We start from the raw sequence: 24,738 nt of genomic DNA on the forward strand, positions 1-24,738 counted from the left end.
TTATGCGAGTTTTTGTCCAACTTCAATCCAATCTAACATACATTTGCTTTTGAAGGGGTATAACATTTATTTTTTGGATATTATAAGATTGGGAGCTTCCATTGGGAATAAAGAGTGACCACTTTTTGTTCATGCACCTGTTCGCGTCAACGAGTCTCTGGTAACATCTTACAGAAATTACAGATTAGATTGGAATGGTCGGAGTAAATGCATGTGAAAGGACAAATCAAACATTTGATGATTTTATACTTTCTCGGACAAAATTTAATCTTCGAGTGCATGTATAAGACATCTATGAACCATAAATAGCGACCTACAGTCAGCAGTTATGGCAGAGGTCAAATAGACAGTAAATTTTTTCCTTTCCTAAGTTTGAACTGAATTTGCATTGTAGCACTGTCAAATCCACTGATTCATCGCACGGGATGTTATCGAACACAAAGCGCTTTTTTTGCATACGCTCAGCGCCTTGTCTGCGAACAGCCACATGAGCAGCTGCTCCCGAAAAAATCATCTCGAGTTCGGTAGTGCTAGTTTAGCCAGAGGAGGTTAAACTCCGTTAGCCGTGCTGTTGGATGGAATCTCGGCATATCCGTACCCAGCGGCGTTGAAAGTGCGCTGGTTCTTCGTTTCAGCGCTGAGATCCTCCTGTCCAGTGTTTTGTTTGCCGAAGACGCTCCGCCCCTCGCACAGTCACAACACCCTCACCTCTCCGCGTCCTCTTCCACCCATTAATCCTCACCCACACGTCCAACATTTCATCCGTGTGGGGCCCTTGATCGTCTGTTCGTCGTGCTTAATTTTGTCATATTACATCCACTTTTCTTAGAGTATCTTTTTATCGCTGTATTTGCTAGATACAAACCCTTTTCGACATCGAACCTACAGCGATTTTGACAATCGATCTGACGCGGAGCGAAGTTTCTTCCCCCGATTTTTTTTCATTTGTTGATGACTCGCTCTCTGTTGTGAGTCGTAGCATCGCAAGGCAATCAAATATCTTACTCAAAAAGATCTAAAGAGTTGCGCTAGCTTTGTCTCAATTGTTTTTCTCCGGAATTAGCAACATTCTCGATTTCCTGTCCTTATTTGAAGTGAATTTTTTGCTCTCGTTTTTAACTAATTGTATTGCGTTTACACTCATAAACATTGCGGCGCAGTTCCAGATGCCGTTCAAGCCTGTCGAGCACGCCAAGTGTCCGAAATGCGGAAAATCAGTGTACGCTGCTGAAGAGATGGTCGCTGGAGGATACAAATGGCACAAATTCTGCTTCAAATGCAGTTCGTTTCTCTTTTTTTTCTCTACTGCAGGTTGTTCCGTTGCTCTTTTGCGTCATGTTCTTTACACAGTGCTGTGTGTTCGGCAGTGCTGTTTCTCGTATACTCCGCTCGATCGATTGCATTTTCCTTTCGGACTCGAGTTCGCCGCTGGCTCAGCTTCATTGTGCTTTCGTTTTGTACGAATAGAGTGTAATGCGATCAGAAAGGATGTACGAAATGAGAAACAGCTGCGCCACGGGTTCTCGAGGTCAATCGGCGAACGAAAGTGCCTACGGACGCCTGGACATTCCATCGCTGTCAAATATCTCTCTTTCCATTCGCTGGAAATGCAAATTCTTGCTAGCTCACTATCGCTGCAAGAGAATGCGTACGCAGCTCAAACGTGTGCACAGGGGAGTGGCTCGTCCAGCTCTCAGCGGATAAATGACATATTTGGATAATTCACAGGAAATCGAAACCAGTCGTCGCAGGGTCAATGAAATATCTCGGTGACCATCTTGGAACCGCAATTATTTTTGGCTGTCCGGGTCCTTTGCTAGTGCTCACACCATTAATGCGAGTTTATATGCAGAAATGGGGTAAAAGGCAATTGATCCACTTCTAAAGAGAAATATCTTTGATTAATTTTCAATGACGTAATAATAGTTGTTAGGAAATCTCTCCCTCCTTCTACTTTCTCTGCACCCTTTATTCTACCATCTCCTCTAGTGTTTTTTCCTCGTTTTCGTTCCCGCTCTCCGTCTCCTTTATCTCGTGACAAGCAATGGAAAGAACGGAAAAACTCCAGCTCCTATGACTTTGGAACCTAAGTTGGAAGGAAGCTTAAACTTCACAGAATTTCTTTATCCCCCTCTAGCTTTCTACATTGTCCTAAATTAGTGCACACTCTGGAGCAGAACGATAGTGTAAGGCTAAAAGGCATAGCTATTGAATGCAGCGAATAATCCTGCTAGTCCTGTTTTATCATTTAGTCTTCCTCTCCCTCTCTGATCAATGGGAATGGGATTTTTCCGGTCTTTTTTCTCTAAAGATCACCAGAATACATATCCTTCCGCGTTGGGGTGGGTGCGGATCATTTTTCAGATGACTCAGATGTGAAAGGTATTACGATGTCCTCCATAGTCACCGGTGTTGTGAAATGTCTTCAGCGGACCTTAGCTTGCTTTCCAGAAATCTCTCTTTGTGTAAACAGAGATTGAGACAACAGGTTCTCTTTATCATGCCGCAAGTGATTGTACATCTCCGAGAAGTGCCTTCTACTTTGGAAATTTCGGTTCGTTTGAATGGAGACAAATGTTACAACACCACAGGACAGAGACGTGTGTCCATATGACCGCTATGCGCACTCGAGAGAGAGAGAGAGAGAACAGAAATCTGTGCAGATTGTGAACCGCAGGCAGACAAAAGTAGAAGTCGCTGCGTCGCCAGGCGGGAGCGTTGGCGAGCAGATATAGTCGGCGACGAATGTGTCCAAGCGTGTAAGCGCGACCCGCCGCCGACTGTAGGAGAACAGAGGCAGGGGCGTGTGTCCCTCAAGCGCAAATAAACGTTCGTTGCGACTCACGCTCACGCCGGTAAACATATCAGCGCTGACTATGTATGCACGACAGCCTTAATAAAATAACGTTCATTCAAGAGCCGAGACATTGAAGTTGACTGTAAATAGGAGACTTCTACAAGTTACAAGAATTAGCACAACGTCGCTCCAAAGAAGACTGTTCGACTTTTCTTGGAAATTAGTGAAGCAAACGTGTGCAAGGTGCTTGGAAGTTGTTCCTAGTAGAAACCGGTTTTCTTCGTGAGGTTCCGCAGCGCAGCCATCATCTTACTCGAACGAACAAGTTTAAGATTATTCGCGAAATCACGTGAAAGCGGCACTACCCAACTTTTCTTTCTAACTTTCCACAATTATCTTGAGAAATCATTTTGGAAAATGTCAGAAAAATGTTTTCTTCTTATCCACGCAAATGTGATTTAGAAAATTTTTGCGTAGGCGAACTTTACAGCCGATATAGCAAACCTATGCTGGACTGAACTCGTCTAGTTCGGCATGGTTTCAAAATTGAACTAAAAATAAAATTATATTTTGAAGTTCTGACACCGTTATGTACAAGCGAATTACCAATTTCTTCATCCGAAAAATAACAAGTTTTACAAATAAGGTGCTTGCAAGGGAATAGCCGACCAACCAATACCGAGCGAGAACCTACCTTCTCCTCTATTAGTCAAGCAATGGATTCCGCTTACTGACCTTTCAGGACCTTTTTGGCAGTGTTCTCAAGAATTTTCTGCGTGAAACGTTTCGGTAGTAGGTAGAGTTCAGGGCATAGCCTCCAAATATCTCAACCAAAACCGTTGACACTGTCTACAAAATCAAAGGCGCCCGTGGGATCATTTTACACAACGAGGCAACATCTAATAGCCACTAAATTGATGAGATGAAATGTCACGAAACGGTTCTCATTAGTCTGGTGGGTACAAAGACTATCGGCGCAAAAGAAATTAACCGAAGTTATGTTATGATGATTGTTACTGGACAAAACGAAACAGAAAAACTATGAACAGAAACATTTGTAGATACGCATGAAAGAAAAGCTTTTCTAACGTCAGAAATCACGAGGACCAATTTTCAAGATATTCTCATGGCCTCTGACTGTGCTAAGAAAGAGTAACATAGTATAACCAACGTTTCTAGAAAAAAAAAACATCTTGCACCAATTCTAATAGAAATCCACTTTAAGTTTCTTTATTCCGACAATCTTTTGGTTGCAAAGAAGTGCCTCGTTAAGTAAACTGATTGTTTCAACGCTTCTGATACTTTTGATTCTTGCAAATACGCCACAAATCCTATCTCCCAGTTGAAAGAATCCATCAGCAAAAAAGTCTCCGAATGTTGCCCATGAAAGCAGTGAATCATGAAATCGACGGTGTTTGTATCTACCAAGGAATAGGTAGGGGTGAAGGTGTGGTTCATGAGCATGAGTCTGATCACGCGCAACTCCTCCAGAGAACTCCCAATCCAGAAAAAAGTGCGTGAGAAACACTCTTAAGTGCACTGGTCTCCCCTGCGATGCAACTTGTTACTTGGTAGAACGCAAGCAATCGCGTCGTCGTCCAACGTTCGCAGTTTTACTAATGTGACGCAGAAGCAGTAGAAGTTCTCAACCTGCATAGTCACACATTCGTAGATTGAATCCAAATCCCTATCTATTCTTGCTAGATCCTAACATGGTCAATTTCGTCGTATCCTGCTCTACATAGGAAACAGATGCATTTCTTTATTTTTCTCTACTAGTAAAATGAGTGCTAGATCAACTGGATGTCGATTGTAGTCCGGTTTCTGATACACAGCAAAATCGGATTCTGTAAATGGATGATGAAGTGGACCACTTGCAATATTAACTATCACTACTGTGATGCTTTTTTTTAACAAGTGCCCCTTAGAAAAATATAACCGCTAGTGAGTTTCAACACAAGTCTTTGACAGCAGCTAAGGCAGAAGACTATGGTTTATCATTTCACCGCATATACCAGAAGTGAAGAATCAATCAGAAAAAGGGAAAAAAATGTTATTGTTGAGCACATTCAACTCTTGTTAGTAATGTTGATAATAATTTGATTCAAATGAAATCATATTCAACTCTTTGAATTTCATTTCAACACGAACTGCCATCCATAGCATGTGCGCAGATTCTCTCCATAGTTATACGTACATTAGCCAGGACTGACAGAAAAGAAGAACGATGCTAGAACCAAAGTCCATGATTAAAAAACATCGAGAGGAACCAACTTGTCAAAAAAATCTATAAAAGATCACTAGACTGTCGTAATAGCAAAACTCTTCTTTACAGTTGTTCTGCTGCTGTGAAATTAATGCCGAAAAGTGGAATTAAATATCATCCCGCCCTACAATCAGGGTCAAGCGTGTGATGAGATTTTCTCATGGAGGGGTGGTGAATGTTAGGAGGGATAGTTAGGGAAAGGAGAAGGCAGTGGGAGGTGGTGAACGAAGCATAGCATGATAATCAGGACACAATATTCGTAGTATTATACAATTAGACTCATTACAAAATATTATATTGAACAAATTTTATACTTTACCGGAAAATTAGCTAGCTACTTCTGAAAACGCTTGTTTTCAGCAGTACAATTGCGACTTTTTTGCGCTCAGAATTTGCGAATTTATGACGAGCACCCGGCGTCCGTTTCCGGATCAAAGCGTCACTAACTATGTGTGTCTGAGTGGATCTTTACGTTGACTCACAATAGGGATTGTCGAAGACCAGGCGACTTATTTATCGCTATTGGTCGATATTTTGCCATTGCCTGAACTTCCCTGTGGAAACTATGCGTTTTTTGTGAAATAGACTTTGAAACCCTAAAAAAATAATCTTGAAGGAGGACAAATCGTGCCTTTTTCATTGCTGGTTATTTTATTCGAAGGAAGAGAGAAAGACCATTCCGACGCTCCGATCTGTCGTTGCAAAACAAACCAGCAGAACAACTGTGAAGAAGAGTTAATGCCCTGGAGCAACCCAATGTTTTTCGTAACAACGTTCGTGCTAGAAACCGCCATTTCCCTTGTTCAGTTGCAACGGCCTGCATTTGTCCTGTCCTCGTGCTGAGTCTGTTTTGGTTGTGTGCTGATATTTTGTGTCCTTTGTCAAAGTTGTCGTACGTTCAGCTATGTGCAATAAGTTGTTGGACTCGACGAACTGTTGTGAGCACCAGGCCGAGTTGTACTGCAAACAGTGCCATTGTCGGCGTTTCGGACCAAAGGTGAGATTGAACAAATGGTTTCTTTTCCCTTGTTCTGTGGTCTAACGTACGTGTCCGTCAATGTGACGCTCGTTTCACATTTATTATGTGTGATTCCGTTTGGTCTTGCAGGGTGTTGGGTTTGGAATTGGGGCGGGATCGCTCACAATGGATACTGGAGAGCAGTTCGGCAACAAGGAGGTTGACATGACGTCAGTCTGTGTGGATGTGTGCATGTGTCTGTGTTTTTGCAGTGTGTTGCATGCGTTCCCGACAGTTGTCCCATCTCTGTGTCTGCTTCAAGTCTCAGTGAAGAAACTAGAGAAGTAGCTAGAAAAATCTCGCAGGAACTGCGTCTTTCACAAACAGTAGAAGTTATTCACGATTCTAATTCTGCATGGATGATCACGAATGCAAAAAAACATAGCTCATAACGTTTTTCGCAAAAGCTGTTCACGTCGAAAACGACCAGAACTTTCGAGTGGTCAAAAATCTACTTTGCTAGATACGTGACCTTAAGACAAGTCAGATTGTTCCCTCCTTCCTTCTCCTCCGCCCCTGATTATCATATGTCCTCGATCTCGCCATTTTCCTACAAATAGTAGTCAGAACTCGAAATTTCATGAGGATACCATAGTGAACAACACAATCAAGACAGGCAGAAGTACGTCATACACAAAAAAAAATGCTCTGCACAAATGCTACGAGCTCCGTTCTAGAAGTGTTCACATATAATAACGTCTCACCCAAAAAGCATCCTGACTCTGCCGAAATCCCCGAAATTCTCTTCTGACACTGATGCCGTACTTTCACTCTCTGATCTGTTCATAATCAATATTGAAATCCGAGAAAAATATTCTTGTTTGACGTCGAGAAATCAACTGAAGCAGATCTTTCAAACTGACTACTTTTCGGTGCAATTTCCATATGTAATTGCTGCCTTGGAATGGTCGGCGCAGCTGTTTTTCGTCCATCGTGCTACGCTCATATGTTCTCCATTCAGTCTTCGTACGCCCATGGAAAGCTCTGGAGACATAGTTTAGGGGTCACTGATGGGTTCTCTAATTTGCAGCTGCCAAAGCGAAACGCGAAACTCCCTACAAATCCAGAGGTTAAAACCTTTAGGAGCACCAAAGGCATCAGTTCACCCAACGAAGAAATTGTTACATCCGTAGGATTGACAGAATCAATAAATTGGACTACTCGTAAATTTCCTAAATTGATGCTAAAGGATAAGACAACCCTTAACACCCATTTAAGTAACCAAACCTACTTTGTGCCTTGTGAGGTTTCATCTTGTCAATTTAGGTCTCTCGACATTGGGGTAAAGAGTTGTCTCGTAGCGTAGGTTTGACTGTTCGTTCGTTTTTTAGGTGGTCGTTTCCGTTTTTGCTGCGATACTTGCAATGTTCGACCTCAACCTTTCTTATTAGTGGAAGGGACCCAGCATCCTTGAACGTTACCCTCATATTAACGGTGACATCGTGATCTAACTATTTGGCACGGTATGTCAAATCAAAGCTCTATCGCAGTCCGGACGCAAACATTCTGCACTTTTTTTCCAATCTCTAAAGAAACCCAACCCTTCTATAATAGTAAACTAAGTGATGAATTTACCTGAGTACGTGGCGCAAGGATCAACGGAAACAGCTTATTTGAAAAAAAAAACATGTAGTTGGATTTAGAAAAGATCCAATATGATATTTGTTTTTGTCTAGTGCTTATTCATTCCCTTTTCTTCAGTTCCGTGGATAACACTGTTTCAGACATGTGCAACAAATTACTGGATTCGTGCACTGTAGCTCCGCATGATGCTGAACTGTACTGCAAACAGTGCCATGGAAGGAAGTATGGGCCAAAAGGAGTCGGTTTCGGTCTTGGAGCTGGCTGCTTAACCACCGACTCGGGGGAGAAGTTCGGAGGAGTCAGAGAAACGTCAGCGCAGTGATTTCTAGTGAGCCATGAAAAATGGGCGAAATGCCGGCTGCGTGTGTGCGGTTCACCGCTGCTTAGATCGCTTAGCACATGGAGAAAAATAAACTCGCCAAGTAATCACTGAAAGCGTGTTTGTTTGGCGATTTTATCTCTTATTTGGTTTCACAGTTGTTTTGTGCATTTAGCGAGGATTCATTAAGTTGTTCTGTGAATTGAATGGGCAGAAAGATCCTTGGCTAGTGAGCAGCCGCCCGGGAGATGAAGTAGTCTTTTAGTCTAACAATAGAGCAACGTAGGTCAACACGGTTTAGTACTATTCAGCCGAAAGGTTTAGAAAGTGTCCTTCAACGATGCCTTATGATGGTGCAAGCTGCTTGGTGGAAGGGGTGAGAGTTGACATGATCGTAGCTTTCATTAAAACTGAGAAGATGAGGGGATGGGACTGCTCTTGCTAACATAGGAAAGGAAGCAGTGTGAACTCATCTCTCTTCCGGCACAAGGGGACCTTATTGGTTGGGTGGCATGAACAAACGGCGACGTATCAATGACAGCGTGATGTTTTTTTTGCACTCTACGACGTCCCCTGCTCGCTATATTTCACACATGAGCGGACGCTCTTTAGTGTAAGATGACCTAGTATCTTGTGGAATGAGAAACAGCGTGACTCCTTCATGAATATTTAGGAAAAGTTACTTGCTAAAAAAAATAGGGATTTGATCAGTCCCAAATGAATGAATTTAGAATCATGCGCTATAGTTCTTGCATAGGTGATGTACGTCCTTTGTGTATGTCCTGGACAGTGATTGAAAAATATCGGAGGTGTAATCGATATTAATATTTACGTGTGAGGACGGTTGCGTTGCTTGTATTCAGCTAGGATAACTGCATATAGAGGGGCGTAACCAGCAAACGACAGCGCTTCTCAGGAGGAATATTCCGAAACTTTTCAAATACGCTGGATGAGACACTATTATTCCGGTACCACGCACTTCTCCTTCGTCATTTCTGTCTCCGATTTCTCCTTTTTGACACAGTACTAGTTGCAGCGTCTAATTATTTTTAACAAGTAACAGTAATAGTAGAACAATAATAGCAATAGATAAGTACAATACAGTAATAGATAAATGACGGAGCAGTGCTGCATTTGGCGACGCTTTATCGCCACAGTGCATCACCGTTGTTTGCATTGTCCGCATAGGCAGCGGAAAGTGCTACACTCCGCTTGAAGCAGCCAAAGGAGATGAGGAGGTGCTTCGAGCCTATGCATATGCAATTTTAATTCGACGAAACTTTGGACTACATAGGTTGTTTTTGAGCTTAGCATACAACTAGCTGTCAGCGGAGAATTTATATTAATCAGTGATATTTCGCTGGGAATCTGCGTTTCGCTCACGTCTGTATTAAAATTTCGCATTCAACCTTGTGTAGAATGCCGCAAACCTCGCCCACTTTTAATTAGTGGGGTATCTTAAATCCAACCAACACCAGCAACGCTAGAGCTGATCGTGGCTCTTGTAGATCTTACCAGTTTTTTTTAGCAACAGTACCTTGTCCCACCTCGCTTCGAAGTGAAAGGAGAGCATAATGAAACCAAAATCCAGCAACAGGAAGAAACTTTACAGAAAATAACAGCGCCGTGTTTTTGGAAGACGTGAAGAATTATCAGACCATCCATCTAAAAGACTACAGAGATTAACGGGCGTAACCACTGTGATCAACAAATATTCGTAGAGTTGGTAACTTGAAGAGTTAGGATGGAGTTGCAATGCCAACTTTGCAGTTATTATTCCTAGGCTTCGCTTCCGAAAATGGATGTACGTAGTAATTTGGACTTTTAAGGTCAGACCTATTTAGAGCACTTCTAATGCTGGGAACGAAAACGCATAGTAAATTGTGTTGAATGCATGGTTTTGTTTGATTTTCCAAATAGCACTAGACTCCTAGAAAACCATAATATTAGTAGTTAGTCAGCACTCACGTCTGCGAAAACTTTTCATAGGAAACTAACAGTTCCACTTAGTGCTCACCAAACTCTTTTTTGTCTTGTTGACATGCATAATGGTGTTTACTTCCAGCAACCGACCGATGACTGCAGAAGCCTTCACGGCGCCTATCAATCCTTCGCACAGCTAGAACGCGCTGAATGCGTAGAAACCCAATTCTACAACATTATCAATTGTATAATACGTTACTTAACGCAATATAATGAGAAATTGGAGATTTCTCCACTGCTCATAAAGAAGTTGGAGCTATGTTTTTGTCGATGGCACAAAATAAGATTTTAACGTTAAATGAAGAGGTTCGCATATAAAAACATAACCATTTAATAACACACCATATCACAATACATTAACAGCATGCAATAGAGAAAAGTCAGCTGTACAAATGCCAAATTCACTACGCAACAAAACATATCGCAAGGGAAACCGAGATGAATAAGGATTAGATGGAGATGATAATGTAAAAGACTACCCATCCCACTGAGTATGCTCGCAAGTTCATATCCAGACAGCGCAGCCGAAATATCTACAAATCTGTAATGAGCCGACTCTGCGATGATCTGTCAAGTCCAGTTTTGATTGGGATGTGAGTCGTTCCGAAGGATGAGCTGAAATGAGCAAAAGAAATTACATCGAGTACAGCAAGTGCACTTGAAATCAACGAACAATCTATATAGTTGTTTCAACAGTCACAGTCGGGTTAAAACGATCTAAAGCCTGGTGCAGTTGCGCAAGCGGCCGCGTTCGAAGTGGCACGGCGGAGCTAGCGGCAAGAACGAGTGGAGGGGATCCCTCGCTAGCTCCACTCGGACTGCAGATGAATGGAGCTAGCGAGAATCCTGCCCACCTTACTACCACTTCAATATGGCGAAAATCTTCTCAATACTCATTGGTTAAGTGACGGCATTAGTGTTGATTTGTCTTCCTTCCTATCTTGTGGAGAGCACATAAGACTCCCCTCCACGGCTCCGCTCCTCTCTGCAGAATGCATGTCGTTTATGGTTACATGTACCGCCATTAGAAAAGGCGTTCCAATCATACTGTTTCCACGCCTACATAGGCATGCTGTATTTGCAACCGCAAGGGTGTCAGCGGAGTTCACAGCGCGTAATTGCGGTGCCACTTGCTGCTTACAAATTTGGTGACTATTGACTGTGGAAGCCACCAGTTAGAAGGCATTGCCAGTAAATACCCAACTCGTAGGACCGCAACCGCACGTCGTAATTCCGGCTGCGAATTCTGCTGACAATCTAATCTATCTGGATTTTTGCTGTCTTATCTGTGTTTCGAAACGAACTTTGGGTGGAGTTGACAAACTCGAGTGACGTAATAGGAGTATACAGTTCGACAAGCAACAAGAGCACAGAAATCACTTTTTGACTGAACCCTGCCAGTGCCCCACACTTTGTCAAAAGTGCCTTTAAAGGCAGCGTATCACGACTTTGACAAAGGGTGGGGCAGTGGCAGAGTTCACTCGAAAAGCAGGGCAGCGAACGCATAGAGCTCAGGTGGAAGACCTCGTTCTCACTACTTTCGCTACTATTTCAGTTGCAACGGGCCGCCATTGTGCACGCGCCACATCCAAGCGCGAGCGCTTTAGAATCAATTATATCATCACACCAGTCTATTCAAGAAAGACAAATGAATAGGCTGCTGAGGGGACCGAAACATGTACACACAAGCGCGTTCTAGCGTACCTCGTAGGAACTAAGGCGGTTCCCACGCGCTTTTTTAACAACAATCGGGAGGATGGGAAAAACCACGTTGAGTACCGCATTCTACTATCCGAAGCCTGTGCATTCGCTGGAGATTTCGCACCACGTCAAAATTAAGATACGCTGCCTTTAATTCACTATTGAGTATTTTCCACTCATGAAAAAATAGACGGGGTTTTGAGAAGTAGCATTTTGTTGTGTAGGTTAGCGCCAAAATCTCCGAAAAAAGTGTAGTACTGTCCAGGAAGCCTTCTACAACTCTAGGCTTAATTTTTCAAATAAAGGTAATAATCCCAAGCTAGTTTGCAAAAAAATCTATTTCATTCTTAATTCACATATTCAAAAGGACTGGCCTTAACCCGTTGTTTGTTGCTCGCAGTCCGAACCCATCTGACATTTTCGGAATTCGAGATATCCGAGGCTCCTGCTTAAAGAAAACTCTTTGAAAAAAACTCGCATAATATGAACGAAGTGAAATCGAAAAAAAAGGCTGTGGGTACCTGTTGATTATTAGTTTCGTGTGCTTTTTGTTTTACAACGGGAAGGCGTAATTTTGAAGGTCTCGGGATACCAGTGTTAGGTTTCGACTTCTGGTTAGAGAGGGAAGTTGTGAGTGAAGTAGGCGAAACGTTTTCAAGATCCGTTGCAAGATCGCCCTTATCTGTTTGTTTCAAAAGTGGAGGTGAAACTGCTGTAGAAGACTGTGGTTTCATCCCTGTTTCATTTACTCGGTCCTAAAGCGAGGTTTAGACAGTTTGAAAAGAGGGAATGTAGCGTAGAAGCATGCTGCGTGGTATGAAAGAGAAAATGTGGAGTAGCGTAACTACCGACAGTGCGATTATGGTTACAAAATAAAGTGAACAGAAGGTACACTTACTTTTTCCGAGGACAACGGCACGTACTTCGGAATTCTGCTCGAAGAGCGTAAAGTGGGCGGTTCCGTCAACGTGTCAGAGAATTGACAAAACTTCTCTTCCATAGGAGAAGGACTCTGTAAGATGCCAAATCTTGTCTGGTGCCACAACAGGGAGAAAACACATGTGTTCTTATGACATGCTATTTGGAATGATTTTGAAGAATAACAACACCTTCTCTTTCATTGTGGAGATGGGAATCATTGTGATATGATGAGAAGGTAGTGTTGGAGGAACAGCCACAGTTGGTTGCACTTGAATATGACTGGCAATATTGTCACTGAAAAGATTAAATCCGATAAATTGACATAATCACACTGAAACACCGAATCTAGTCGTCACCTTTCCCTTTTGAGGATGGAGCTTGAATACGAGACAGCGGAAGCAATTCGCGATATTGGAACTGATCCCTTAAAGAAAGAAATAACAGGAATTTCACGTCCTCTACATCTGAAATTAACTACCGATAACTGAGCTTTTAGAAACAATGCTTTCAAGTGCGAAATACCGTCGAACCCTTATTCGAACAAGAATGGATTTCCGTTGTGAACATAGTTATTTTGATTGTTATAACATAGTTGTTATAGTTATGGTGGGATTTGTTTAACTAAGATGAATCGCTAAGTGGAAAAAAGAACTTACAGTGCCTGTTGAGGTTGCGGAAGCTGTTGGAACAGCAGGAGTGACGAGCATTTTGTCATTTTCATCGCCCACAGTAAGGTGACTAACCAGCTGATCAACTGGCAATGAGGAGCTTTTGGGCTTGGCAACAGCAGATTCGACTAACTGCAATAAAAGCGGAAGGTCTTACGGACGAATCCCGGTAAACAGTAAACGATAAATAAAGTAATATCTGTAAGCATAAAACCTATCAGAAGAAAAGTTTTACCACTTCTCTAGCAACATCGGATTTGCGCTGTTGAGCATTAACTGCGTGGCTTTGTCGCGGTCCATATCGTTGGCTCGGTCTTCTTTCAAATGTTGAAGTTGCTCTTCGCGACAAACGAGCGCCGTCTTTGTGAACCGTTTCGTACTCTGTGCGACCTCTGTAAAACTCGACATTCTAGCTACGACTAAATGTACAAACCAGAAACCTATGCTACCGGTATTTGAAAGTGCTGCCTAGGCGGAATAGTTGTGACCGGGAATGTTTGACGCATGAACGCGTCTTCAGTCGAAAGAAGGTATGATGTTCGATAGCACATTTCCATAGATGTTTGCACGCTTTGTGAGAGGTAAGGTTGAAAACAAACGTGTGTAGCTGGACCTGTCCCGTTGCCTAGAATGTACAAAGTGATTTACCGCCGTATTGAAGACAGTTTTCAGTCGCACAAAAGTCTCTCTACCAAAAAATAAGCGCTAGTTAATGCCCCTTTGAACATGAGTTATCGCGAGGGACTGTAAACGCAAGCGTATTTGTACACTACAACAACAAATAACAGAATAACCAAACAAAAGATCGCTAGTTTCCCTGGAACTGCAGCAATGAGGAGGGCTAGAAAGGGTCCCACTCCAAAAAGAAAGGCAATCGCTCGCTCCACTGCACCGCTTCAAACGAACACCACTGCGCAACCGCACCGAGTTTCAGATCGCTCCGCCCGACACACATCAGGCCTCTGAGGTCTATTGAATCAACTAACGGGTTAGTTATAAAATTAGAATCTTAGATTCTGCAGTTTTCTAATTCACTGAATGATTTGAGAGACACTACTGGCTGCTTCTCAGAGCTACGAGCGAAGATTTCCTTCTTGGATGCAATGAAAACTCGCCGACTTATCTGCATCCTCTTCGACTACTAATGTGATTTTGCGGTTTTTGAAGTCGAGCTTTTGGATCTTCTCCCAAGAGAAAAGTCCGATCTTTTCCGCACCATCAAAGACCAACATTCCTGAAGGTGTCAGACCAAGTGAATACCTGAATGAATAAAATGAGAGTTTCGGTCAGTAAATTCAGTAAGTAAAAAGTTATACGTGCAGCAACAAAGAAACGCACTGATTGCCATCCTTGCCCTCAACGGTGTGCATATCAACACCATAAAGTTCCAGCCATTTTGCTCGATTCAAGAAATTAGCCTCTGCTTGAGCGGGAGTTTGACCTCTATACAACTTTCTTTTAATTATGTGGCGCTTATAGAGAAAAAAAATGTAATTTATAAAAGGTCAAGGGAAAATTCACCTGCATAGTTTGTACCGCTCTAAAATCTCGACTTCCATTTGAGCATCTTGTTCAGGATGGAATCGAAACTCGGAGATGAATAGAGCACAGTGCTCTTTTGGATTGTAATCGCCTAACTCAGCTGGAAGTCAGTAATTCAGAGTATAAACATCCACAACTGCTTATACTTATGAGAACATTGTCCTGCAGAGAGCACTTACACTGCAAAGCGTATGCGGCCAGCTCAACAGCAACCGCTTTACTGCATGGGAGTCGACCAGAAAGCACATCTTGCTTGAGTTGCAGAAAGAACTGATATCTAAATATGAAACAGTATAAGATCTTACACCATAAAAGCCACGGTTGTATTTTAATACTACTAGTTGAATGAAATAAAAGGTACACACCTCGTGAGCTCTTCCTTCAGGTTGCTACTAGGTTCGGCTGTGTAGAATTTCACCCGAAACCGGAAAGTGAAAGGAGGTCCTATGGGGACTTGTTTGATCAGTTTTTTCAGAGGGTCTAGCCAGTGCTGAAATTTTGAAAATCGATACACGATAACTTAACAAAACTATAGCGCATATGAGCGGATAACGACAGCCATCTCCAGCTGCACATGTGAGTAAAAAAAACTAGCTTGAACACTCAAAATAAACACAGATATCTCCAACCAAATGTTAAGTCACTTACTTGAACATGATAATGATCAGTGAATTGCAATCCAAAGTAATCTCTCTCCTCCAAGTCCAAGGAGTAGAAAACTTGTTCGTACACTTCTGATGCCAAAGCGTTTTTCTAAAAAACGAGTAGTATAGGACATATATTATAAAACAAAACATTTGTTGATTTGAATCAACTCTTTTTCTGCATCTTGTTTTCTTTCTCTATTGGAGTGCACCATCTTTCGTTTGCTTGCTTCTGCTATTCTGTATGCGTTCTTTATTTACACGCATTTCATTAGGGAGGAGCAACAAGTACATATGTATCCGCAGTTGCTACAACTTCTGAGCCAATTTTTCATTAACGTTCTTGTTTACGGCTTACTTAGTGTCAGTTATTTTAGCCAGGAAACTCGCAGAAGTTTTCGAATACATCTTACGTGGATGGTCCGATAATTATGATCTATAAAAGTTTTTTCCTACAAAAATATGAAAATAGAAAACTAAGTAAGCTACATCATTCAGCAGTGAATGATCGTCCTTTCTTGAATTTTGGAATAATCTCTGCAAGTTGTCGATTATATTATGCTTTATCACGGCAAAACGGCTACTTATGTAAGCGCAACTATACTTGTTTCGGTTGAGGCATTTGAGAGGGCATGCTACAAAAGTTCCGACTTTCCAGGCTCTGACGAAGGTGACGACGCCGAAACATTAGCAGTAATAAAGAGGGGTAACATCTCTGACGATCATAATCATCATGATCATGATATATATATATATATATATATGTGTGTGTGTGTGTGTGTGTGTGTGTGTGTGTGTGTGTGTGTGTGTGTGTGTGTGTGTGTGTGTGTGTGTGTGTGTGTGTGTGTGTGTGTGTGTGTGTGTGTGTGTGTGTGTGTGTGTGTGTGTGTGTGTGTGTGTGTGTGTGTGTGTGTGTGTGTGTGTGTGTGTGTGTGTGTGTGTGTGTGTGTGTGTGTGTGTGTGTGTGTGTGTGTGTGTGTGTGTGTGTGTGTGTGTGTGTGTGTGTGTGTGTGTGTGTGTGTGTGTGTGTGTGTGTGTGTGTGTGTGTGTGTGTGTGTGTGTGTGTGTGTGTGTGTGTGTGTGTGTGTGTGTGTGTGTGTGTGTGTGTGTGTGTGTGTGTGTGTGTGTGTGTGTGTGTGTGTGTGTGTGTGTGTGTGTGTGTGTGTGTGTCACGAAATTCGAAAAGGGGCGCGCGACGGGTCCACCGGCGTCAGATACCTATAGAAGGGGTTGCGACGGGTCCACTGGCGCCAGATACGTATAGGAGGGGGTGCGACGGGTCCACTGGCGTCAGGTTGGTCCACCGGCGCCAGAAAGCTATAAAACGGTGTAAAACGGATCCACCGGCGTCGGATTGGCGCGCTGGCGCCAGAAAGCTATAAAATGGTGTAAAACGGATCCACCGGCGTCGGATTGGAAAGCATAAAATTTAAACGGGTCCACCGGCGTCGGATTTATGCGCCGGCGCCAAAAACCTCTAGAAGGGGTGCGAAGGATCCACCGGCGTCAGATTGGTGCGCCTGTGCCAGATAGCTACAATAAGGGGTGCGGCGGGTCCACAGGCGCCAGATACGTATAGGAGGGGGTGCGACGGGTCCACTGGCGTCAGGTTGGTCCACCGGCGCCAGAAAGCTATAAAACGGTGTAAAACGGATCCACCGGCGTCGGATTGGCGCGCTGGCGCCAGAAAGCTATAAAATGGTGTAAGACGGGTCCACCGGCGTCGGATTTATGCGCCGGCGCCAAAAACCTCTAGAAGGGGTGCGAAGGATCCACCGGCGTCAGATTGGTGCGCCTGCGCCAGATAGCTACAATAAGGGGTGCGGCGGGTCCACAGGCGCCAGATACGTATAGGAGGGGGTGCGACGGGTCCACTGGCGTCAGGTTGGTCCACCGGCGCCAGAAAGCTATAAAATGGTGTAAAACGGATCCACCGGCGTCGGATTGGCGCGCTGGCGCCAGAAAGCTATAAAATGGTGTAAGACGGGTCCACCGGCGTCGGATTTATGCGCCGGCGCCAAAAACCTCTAGAAGGGTGCGAAGGATCCACCGGCGTCAGATTGGTGCGCCTGCGCCAGATAGCTACAATAAGGGGTGCGGCGGGTCCACAGGCGCCAGATACGTATAGGAGGGGGTGCGACGGGTCCACTGGCGTCAGGTTGGTCCACCGGCGCCAGAAAGCTATAAAATGGTGTAAAACGGATCCACCGGCGTCGGATTGGCGCGCCGGCGCCAGAAAGCTATAAAATGGTGTAAGACGGGTCCACCGGCGTCGGATTTATGCGCCGGCGCCAAAAACCTCTAGAAGGGGTGCGAAGGATCCACCGGCGTCAGATTGGTGCGCCGGCGCCAGATAGCTACAATAAGGGGTGCGGCGGGTCCACAGGCGTCGAAATGGTGCGTGATAACTTCGTGTGCAAGACGCAAACGATAGATGGTCGCAGCCGTTTCATAGCGTAGCGACTGAGCGCTTTGCTTTTCACCTTTACGACTCCTCCGCGTGTCTATTCCCTACTTTGTTTGCCTCAAGTTGGTAGCATGCCGTTCTCAGAAAGTGGAAACCCGCATGAAAACGGCTGCTTAAATAGTAGCAGGATGTTTATGTGATCTGACGTGGAACGTTATCTTTATCAGTAGGATGATGTCTTTCACGTCATTTTATGCCAAAACACCATTCTTTGATAACCGTTTATAAAAAACACGAAAAACCCATATTTCGCGAGATACTTTTAAATATTGTCTATAATATATTGATAAGGAGTGTTTGAAGCTGAAGCTCGAGTGTTCTGCAAATGTAGAACTGACGCGTTTAGAAAGAAGACTATGAAACCTTTCGCATTTAGTTATAATATAAAAAAGGAAGAAGGATTGCTGAGGATACACAAGTCCACTTTCATAGAACTAATAACACTAATATTAATTTTCGTTGATCAGTGAAGGCGAGCGAAGCAAACACTACAGAAAGTCTGAAGTCCAGCTTTAGCCGGACGCTCAGACTGGTACTATAATAAGAGCGGTTCTGCTCACAGTGGAACGTAAAGTAGAGCGCGCTGCAGCGTTCACATTTATGATTGAAATTTTAGTGAAGGTGTATCGTCACGTGCAAAACAACACAAAGCTCGATGTAGTAGCGTAAGCGGCTGCGCTCATTGCGGTACGGTGGAGCGTCGCAGTTAGGAACGAAGGAGACCCTTCTTAGCACCACTCATCGCTGCAGTTCGAAGCAGTTTGATAGTCCCACCTCGATCCAACCGCTAGCTCCATCGCGCCGCATAGATCGAAACCAGTTCTTCGCAGTTATTTTTCTCTTCTTTTTTTTTAACAGTTATTCGTTCCTTTGTTGTGTAACTCTGATGCGTAAGATTACATTGTCTTAGCAAGATCCTCGTTTCATCTGGTGTTTTATTGTTCAGGCGCCTCAAAGCCTGCTCCAAAAATTCTAAGTAGAATTCTGCTACTAGCTCGACTACAAGTTACGAAGTTACAGAAATTACAGAAATTCAAAAATTTCCAAAAAAAAAAAACAAATTAAGCACTACAGGAACACTACCAACAAACAAACGACAGAACTAACTAAAAAGGATTCTACTAGAACTACGTAGTTTTTGCATTATTACATAAAAATGTATCCATGAATCATTATATAAAAAACGGAGTGTAATTATAGGAGAAAAGAAAAGGAATCCTGAACAGTATACTGGTGTCGGGGCAGCACCTGCCTTTCCCAACTACGTAACGCGTCACTCCTACCACACACGTACTACCACACCGAGAGTATATAAACAAGAAAGTCGAAAATACCAGAAAGGTAATTTTCTCAGTGAACGTTTGCGAGTTGTTTGAAGGGCAAGAAAAACGGATGTGGTAAACCACAAGTAGCGCAGTAAAAATGAAATCAAACAGGAGATAGATGCCTTTAAAAGACTGGAGCCGCCTACCTACACTATACTTGGGCAACTGTGGTATATTATTCCACGTGCTCACATATGCAACAACTGGATTATGAATCCGTTTCACTGCTATGATACTCTCACAAGCCTTCCTTAGATACTGGCTAAATAAAAATAAACCAGGGGTAAAAACAAATGAAACGCGTTCGAGATAACATTTAGATCTCACTCGAAGTTAGAGTTCAAGTGAGGCCACTTTCAAGAACTTGAAAGTGACCTCACTTGAACTCTAACTTCGAGTGAGATCTAAATGACTTAGAAAAATAATGAGGGAAATACCGTTACAACAACGTTGAGGTCCGTTCCATCAAGCAGGAGTATTTTGCAGCTAATTTGTCGACGGCTGTCTACGCGGATACTATCATGCCGCTTGGGGTCGTTCTCCTCGCGAGGTGGACGACGAAACCTCGATGAAAGTGTGCGGAAGAACGAAGGCATTCTAAATGATAGAGTTCAAATGTAAACACGAATATAGTAGTAGTGGCACAACTGTGCAAACAATATTTTATCAAAATTTTTTTCTTTTCCATCAAGTGCGAACGTATGCTCGTGATAACTTCAAAATCAGAGTTCGCAGGCATTTCCGATGTTCGGTTGCTTCGATCAGTAGGTAGGGTTAGAACCATTTGCAAGTCTCACCACGAGGACGCAATCCTACACAAGGCAAAAAAATTCCACACAAAAAAATCCCTTACACGTGAGTGACGAAATCTACTTGACGCGCTTCTATTTCATTACTACGTAATCTACCTCTTTCATCAAATTGCGGTTCCCGCGTTGGGACCTATCACGTTTCGCTACGTGCAATAGCCCGCTGTCGAGACATTTTGAACGCAACATTGGTGGATTTCCACTGTGTTACCTAACTTCCCACTGGCTACCGTTTCGCCACGGGAGCAATAGTACAGTCAAGACAACATAAGGCACTGTGCAGTTGGCCAAGCGGTTGCGCTGGAAACGGCGCAGTGGAGCGTAGCGGTTGAGATCGAGAGAGGACCTCTGGCACCACCGTTCATTGCCGCAGTTCGCGACGGTCCCCACGGGAGCAATGAACGGCGGTATCTTGCTTCATGTCGTTTTGACCCAACTATAGGTTCTACCTAATTAGAGCACATTTTGGTGAGCAGTGCTAGCAAATGCACGGTCAGAGGATTCTGGCGATCATCTCACTCCTCATTATGACCCCTCTGAACATGTGCACTCTTATTCTTGATTCTTTTCCTAACTCATGGCCGCACTGAAAGAGCTAGCTACATTATTGATATTTTCATATGAATTGAAGAAAAATTAAGAAAGTTTACTGCTTCATGGGGAGTGAAGCAGCTGGCTACTTAACGATATAATGCGCTACTATTTGCGCGGTCTCTTCACAACGTTCACAAGAATAATGTTTGTTAATAATGTTATGCGAAAAAAAGTATTAGAATTTTGCCCTCCGATGTAGTAGTGACAGTGGCAGCTACTCGTGTCAGGACAAGGAGCATCGGCTTCAAATGAGAAGCCTTCAATAAAAAGATTATCTATAGGGAAAACATAAATTTCCACGAGCTTCATTTCCGCATCATTTTCATACTAATTATCTTTTAGATGGACGCTGCAAAATAGCCAGAATAAATTTTAAAGAAAAATTAGTTGCCGAGTAAATTCATCACTCACATTCTGCTTCTCTCAAAAAGCAAACACGGTCAAGTCATGAGCATCCAAGAGATCACACCTGAAATCAAAATCAAAATCGACGATAAATTCTGTTAACGCTAATGTTGTTGAAAGAATGAGCATAAACATCTCTCATTAGAAGGAAAAGAAAACAACAAAATGGAGCGAAAGATGTTAAATATGAACATGAAATGAATAAATCTACATATACAAACAGCAAGTATGTGTCCAACAATAAGTGAGCAATAGTCTGACGAACAAGTAGAGCACAGAGAATCTATGAAAAAAAGGTTTGAAGGGAAGTTTGAACATCATCGACGCGCTCCAAAAATGGGTTTGGGACAGAAGAAATCCGACGAAATACTAAGGAAACGATTTACGGCTGAGAGCATCTCAAGTCTGGATACATTAAGGACACAAAAGATACATGCAGATGTGAAAATACCATACTATGGGTATGGTATTTCCACATCTGCGTGGGTACCATACATTCGCGTGTAAAGGTCATATACGTAAACTATGACATTTTAATCATCTGGGAATCACAAAACGATGGCAGTTTTTGATACTCCCTGCGCGTACGGCAACGTTCGTCCAGCATTCGCCCTGGCTATTTGATGGTAGGCTCAGCTCAGCTTCTTCACTAAGGGGGACAAGGTATTATGAAGCTGTCTACGAAGAAATATTAGATTTCACAGAGGTAAGCAGCCGAATTGAATTAAGAACGAATGAAAATCGATGAAATTGAGAGTGCAGTCGTGTGAGTAATTGTACGGCTGTATTCGGCCGAGCCGAAGACCTCTACGGACGAAATTCCGTCCATTTCCATGGACGTGAAATGAAATTTAGAAGCGAAAGCGACGGAGAAAGTCTTTAAGGCAGTGCGGGAACTGTGGATAGGAGGGACGGACGCCTTACGGTAAGACTCCATCGTTTCACGGGCATGTGCGGGTGCATAAGCAGATGTGTTAGGACTTCATTTGCACAGGTAGGCGTCGGGTGTACAGGCAGAAGGGCTCTCCTCACTACTCGCTTGAAGAGCCTGAGTTTCGATTAAGTTGTCGTTCACTCTTTTCGTATACGTTGTGAGTCTGCTTGAACAACATTTTCTCGATATTCCTTTCCACGAAGACACGGAGCAGCGTTCCTTGTCCGAGATGGCGATTTGATGACCCAAGTTTCCTTCTCTTCGAATAGACTCCTTCATACCGTAGTCGTCTTCTGTTCTGAAGAAAACGTAAGAGTCGAAACATCACGCCGCAAAAGAATAAATTTACGGTCTAACAACAAGCAAGATACGAGCAAACCACTCCTGGTGTAAAACAGCATCAAAGAACGGTGAAGTTCGTGTTCGTCTCAATCCTATACTGTGGTACTAGCCGCACAGCTATTAAAAATCCGTATATCTCCTACGCTTGCGATGCTTGACGGCTCCCTTTATCTGGTTTTTCAAGAGTTTCCAAAAGTGCCGCTACCACCAGAAGTAAGAAGTCTTCTAATGTACGAGCGATACCTTTGAAATTCGACTTCTACTCACAGTAACTGGTAAAGAAACTGTGGGGAATTTTGAGTAGACGCTGTTGAAGATTATAGTCATTAACAACAACAATATGTATACTAACGTAGAAATGCCTGCAGTGCTTCTTGCGCTGAATCGCGCGACCATCGTTTGGAGCAGCTAACGGCTAACGTAGCCACATAAAAGACTCGCTTCAATTCGTATCCTAGGCACCAGATGGGTTATCACGAGAACGAAAAAACGTTGTACATATGCGAAACGAGGAGCGGCTGATGCGTCCGCAAAAACGCGGATAAAATCTTGAATCACGGAACGGGATGCAGCAGTTATTTCTGCTATATGAGGCGGAACATCTATGCATCTAATTTAGAGACTGAAAATCAATAAGACAAGAAGAATTCGAGCCTGAACGCATTTTACATTAACCGTAGTATTCCACATAGGAGGTAGCTTTGAGGTTGTGGTTATTGAGCTGGAAGTATGCTTGCATTTTCAGCCACAAAAAAGGATAAAAGCCTTCAAGATTTGCAACAGGTAAGGTAGAGACTTGTGAGGCAAACACAACCTCTCCAGAACAACAAAAAATTGGCCCACGATCTATAAAACGTTGCTAAAAGCCATAAGACACTAATATTTGCTTTAAAAAATCAGCAACAAGGATGTGGATGACTACTTTAGAAACCACCTGAAAAAGAACGCTTCACTTTCACCCATTTAGACCCAGGCTATCATGAAACTTTATCAGACTGTAGTCTCGAATTAAAGTTATATTACATATACCGTCGCGATGCAGGTCGCGTGGGAACTGCCTGACCAGCTTTCACACTGTTTACCTCCAGATCTGCTCGGCACGGAAGCGACAAAAAGTTTGTCGCAGCCTCTTCTACACCTTTGAGCACACATTTCATGGATTTCTCTTTACTTCCTTCACTTTTGACACATTTTATATATCTGTTATTTCATTTATGGGTTTTTAATTGGACTTTTTCATGCTTATGTGCTTTGTGATAATACGAATAATACTCTTGAAGTGTTTCGGTATTAAACTCGTAGCCCGCTGTGGTCCATCGGGATTCTGCAGCAGTAGAATAAAGTAGGGAAAAGGGCTTTTCCTGCTGTTATTTTTTAAGGAGCCACCCATCAGGTTTCCAAAGGGAATTTCTGTTCTCTGGTCCCATATGAGTGAAGTTTATTTCACTGTTGATACGTTCAATTAATACTGCTAGTTGTTTCTCGTAGACGTTGGGAAGTACGTCTTCAGTAATCGAGGAGTTGCAGTTAATTTCACCTCTCGTTATAGACTTTCTGAATTTCTCCATGTTTGCTTTCTCGCAAAAAAAATGGACGAAATCAAATGAGCTCGACAAATTTTATACTTCCCAAAACAAAAAGTAGTACGGACTTCGTAGCCTTAACAAGTAAGTCATATAAGCTTGACTTTCCAAATTCGAAGACTTAGCCGATATAGAGGGATGGTACAGTTTTCGTTCCTGCATTGCGCTGAATCAAAGCAGCAGTGAGCTCTACTTCTACTTAACATTTCGTATGTACGAACCATCCTTTGCAGTTTGCTTGATTTTTGACCTTAAACAAGCTGCGCTTTTCATTGGAACAGAAAAAATCATCGCGTCATGTAGGTGTTGGTGAAAATGAAGAAGTACTACCAATTAGCGCAGTAAACAACATCTTTGCGCCGAAACTCTTCAAGGCAGCGAGTCAGCTACAGCGACAAAAGTCCAAACACCTTTCATAGCATTGTTTGAAGGCAGCGTTTCGCAATTTTGACGTGGTGCGGAACCCACATCGAAAGCGTAGAGTTCGGGTAGTAGATCGCGGAACCGAGCGTGTTTCCGCTCATCTTCCCTGATTGCCGTAAAAAGTGCTGTGGAACGCCGTTTTTATGACGACTTGAGTTACAACGCCACCCTTGTGCAAGCACCGCGTCCACGAGCAATCGGTCAAAGACCAATTATGTCTTCTCATCAACTTTTTCAAGCGAGACAATTGAGTAGGCTGCTAAGGGGACCAGAACGGGTACTAAAAGTGCGATCTAATGCACCATGTATTGACTAAAGCGGTTCCCATGCCTTTTTTACGACGAATGGGTAAAGATGGGTGTGGGGTACGACGTTGGGTTCCACAATCTGCTATCTGTACGTTTTCGCTTTAG

At 43.1% G+C, this 24,738-nt stretch overlaps 2 protein-coding genes across 3 annotated transcripts; one reads left to right on the plus strand and one right to left on the minus strand.

Annotated features, from left to right (window-relative positions):
- Positions 1-1,166: 1,166 nt before the first annotated feature.
- On the plus strand, positions 1,167-10,107 carry RB195_009996 (uncharacterized protein; the record flags this gene model as incomplete). The annotated part of the gene is made up of 3 exons (XM_064190793.1): positions 1,167-1,281; positions 7,806-7,974; positions 10,050-10,107. The coding sequence occupies 3 exons, from the start codon at positions 1,167-1,169 to the stop codon at positions 10,105-10,107; spliced, it is 342 nt and encodes a 113-aa protein (XP_064048376.1).
- Positions 10,108-10,500: 393 nt separating this feature from the next.
- On the minus strand, positions 10,501-23,476 carry RB195_009997 (uncharacterized protein; the record flags this gene model as incomplete). Of its 2 annotated transcripts, XM_064190795.1 has the most annotated exons (19): positions 10,501-10,582; positions 12,043-12,116; positions 12,190-12,423; positions 12,567-12,680; positions 12,778-12,883; positions 12,946-13,013; positions 13,246-13,389; positions 13,493-13,649; positions 13,707-13,882; positions 14,373-14,517; positions 14,596-14,700; positions 14,779-14,899; positions 14,979-15,076; positions 15,165-15,289; positions 15,448-15,552; positions 19,673-19,832; positions 21,050-21,060; positions 22,119-22,275; positions 23,349-23,476. In XM_064190795.1, the coding sequence occupies 19 exons, from the start codon at positions 23,474-23,476 to the stop codon at positions 10,501-10,503; spliced, it is 2,310 nt and encodes a 769-aa protein (XP_064048377.1). The 2 variants fall into 2 exon arrangements, with proteins under 2 accessions (XP_064048377.1, XP_064048378.1); XM_064190794.1 differs by lacking the exons at positions 21,050-21,060; positions 22,119-22,275; positions 23,349-23,476 and having other exon boundaries at positions 19,673-19,831.
- Between the last annotated feature and the right edge of the window lie 1,262 nt (positions 23,477-24,738).

The sequence above is a fragment of the Necator americanus genome, chromosome III, assembly GCF_031761385.1.
Source record: "Necator americanus strain Aroian chromosome III, whole genome shotgun sequence".
Taxonomy (NCBI): Eukaryota; Metazoa; Nematoda; class Chromadorea; order Rhabditida; family Ancylostomatidae; genus Necator; species Necator americanus.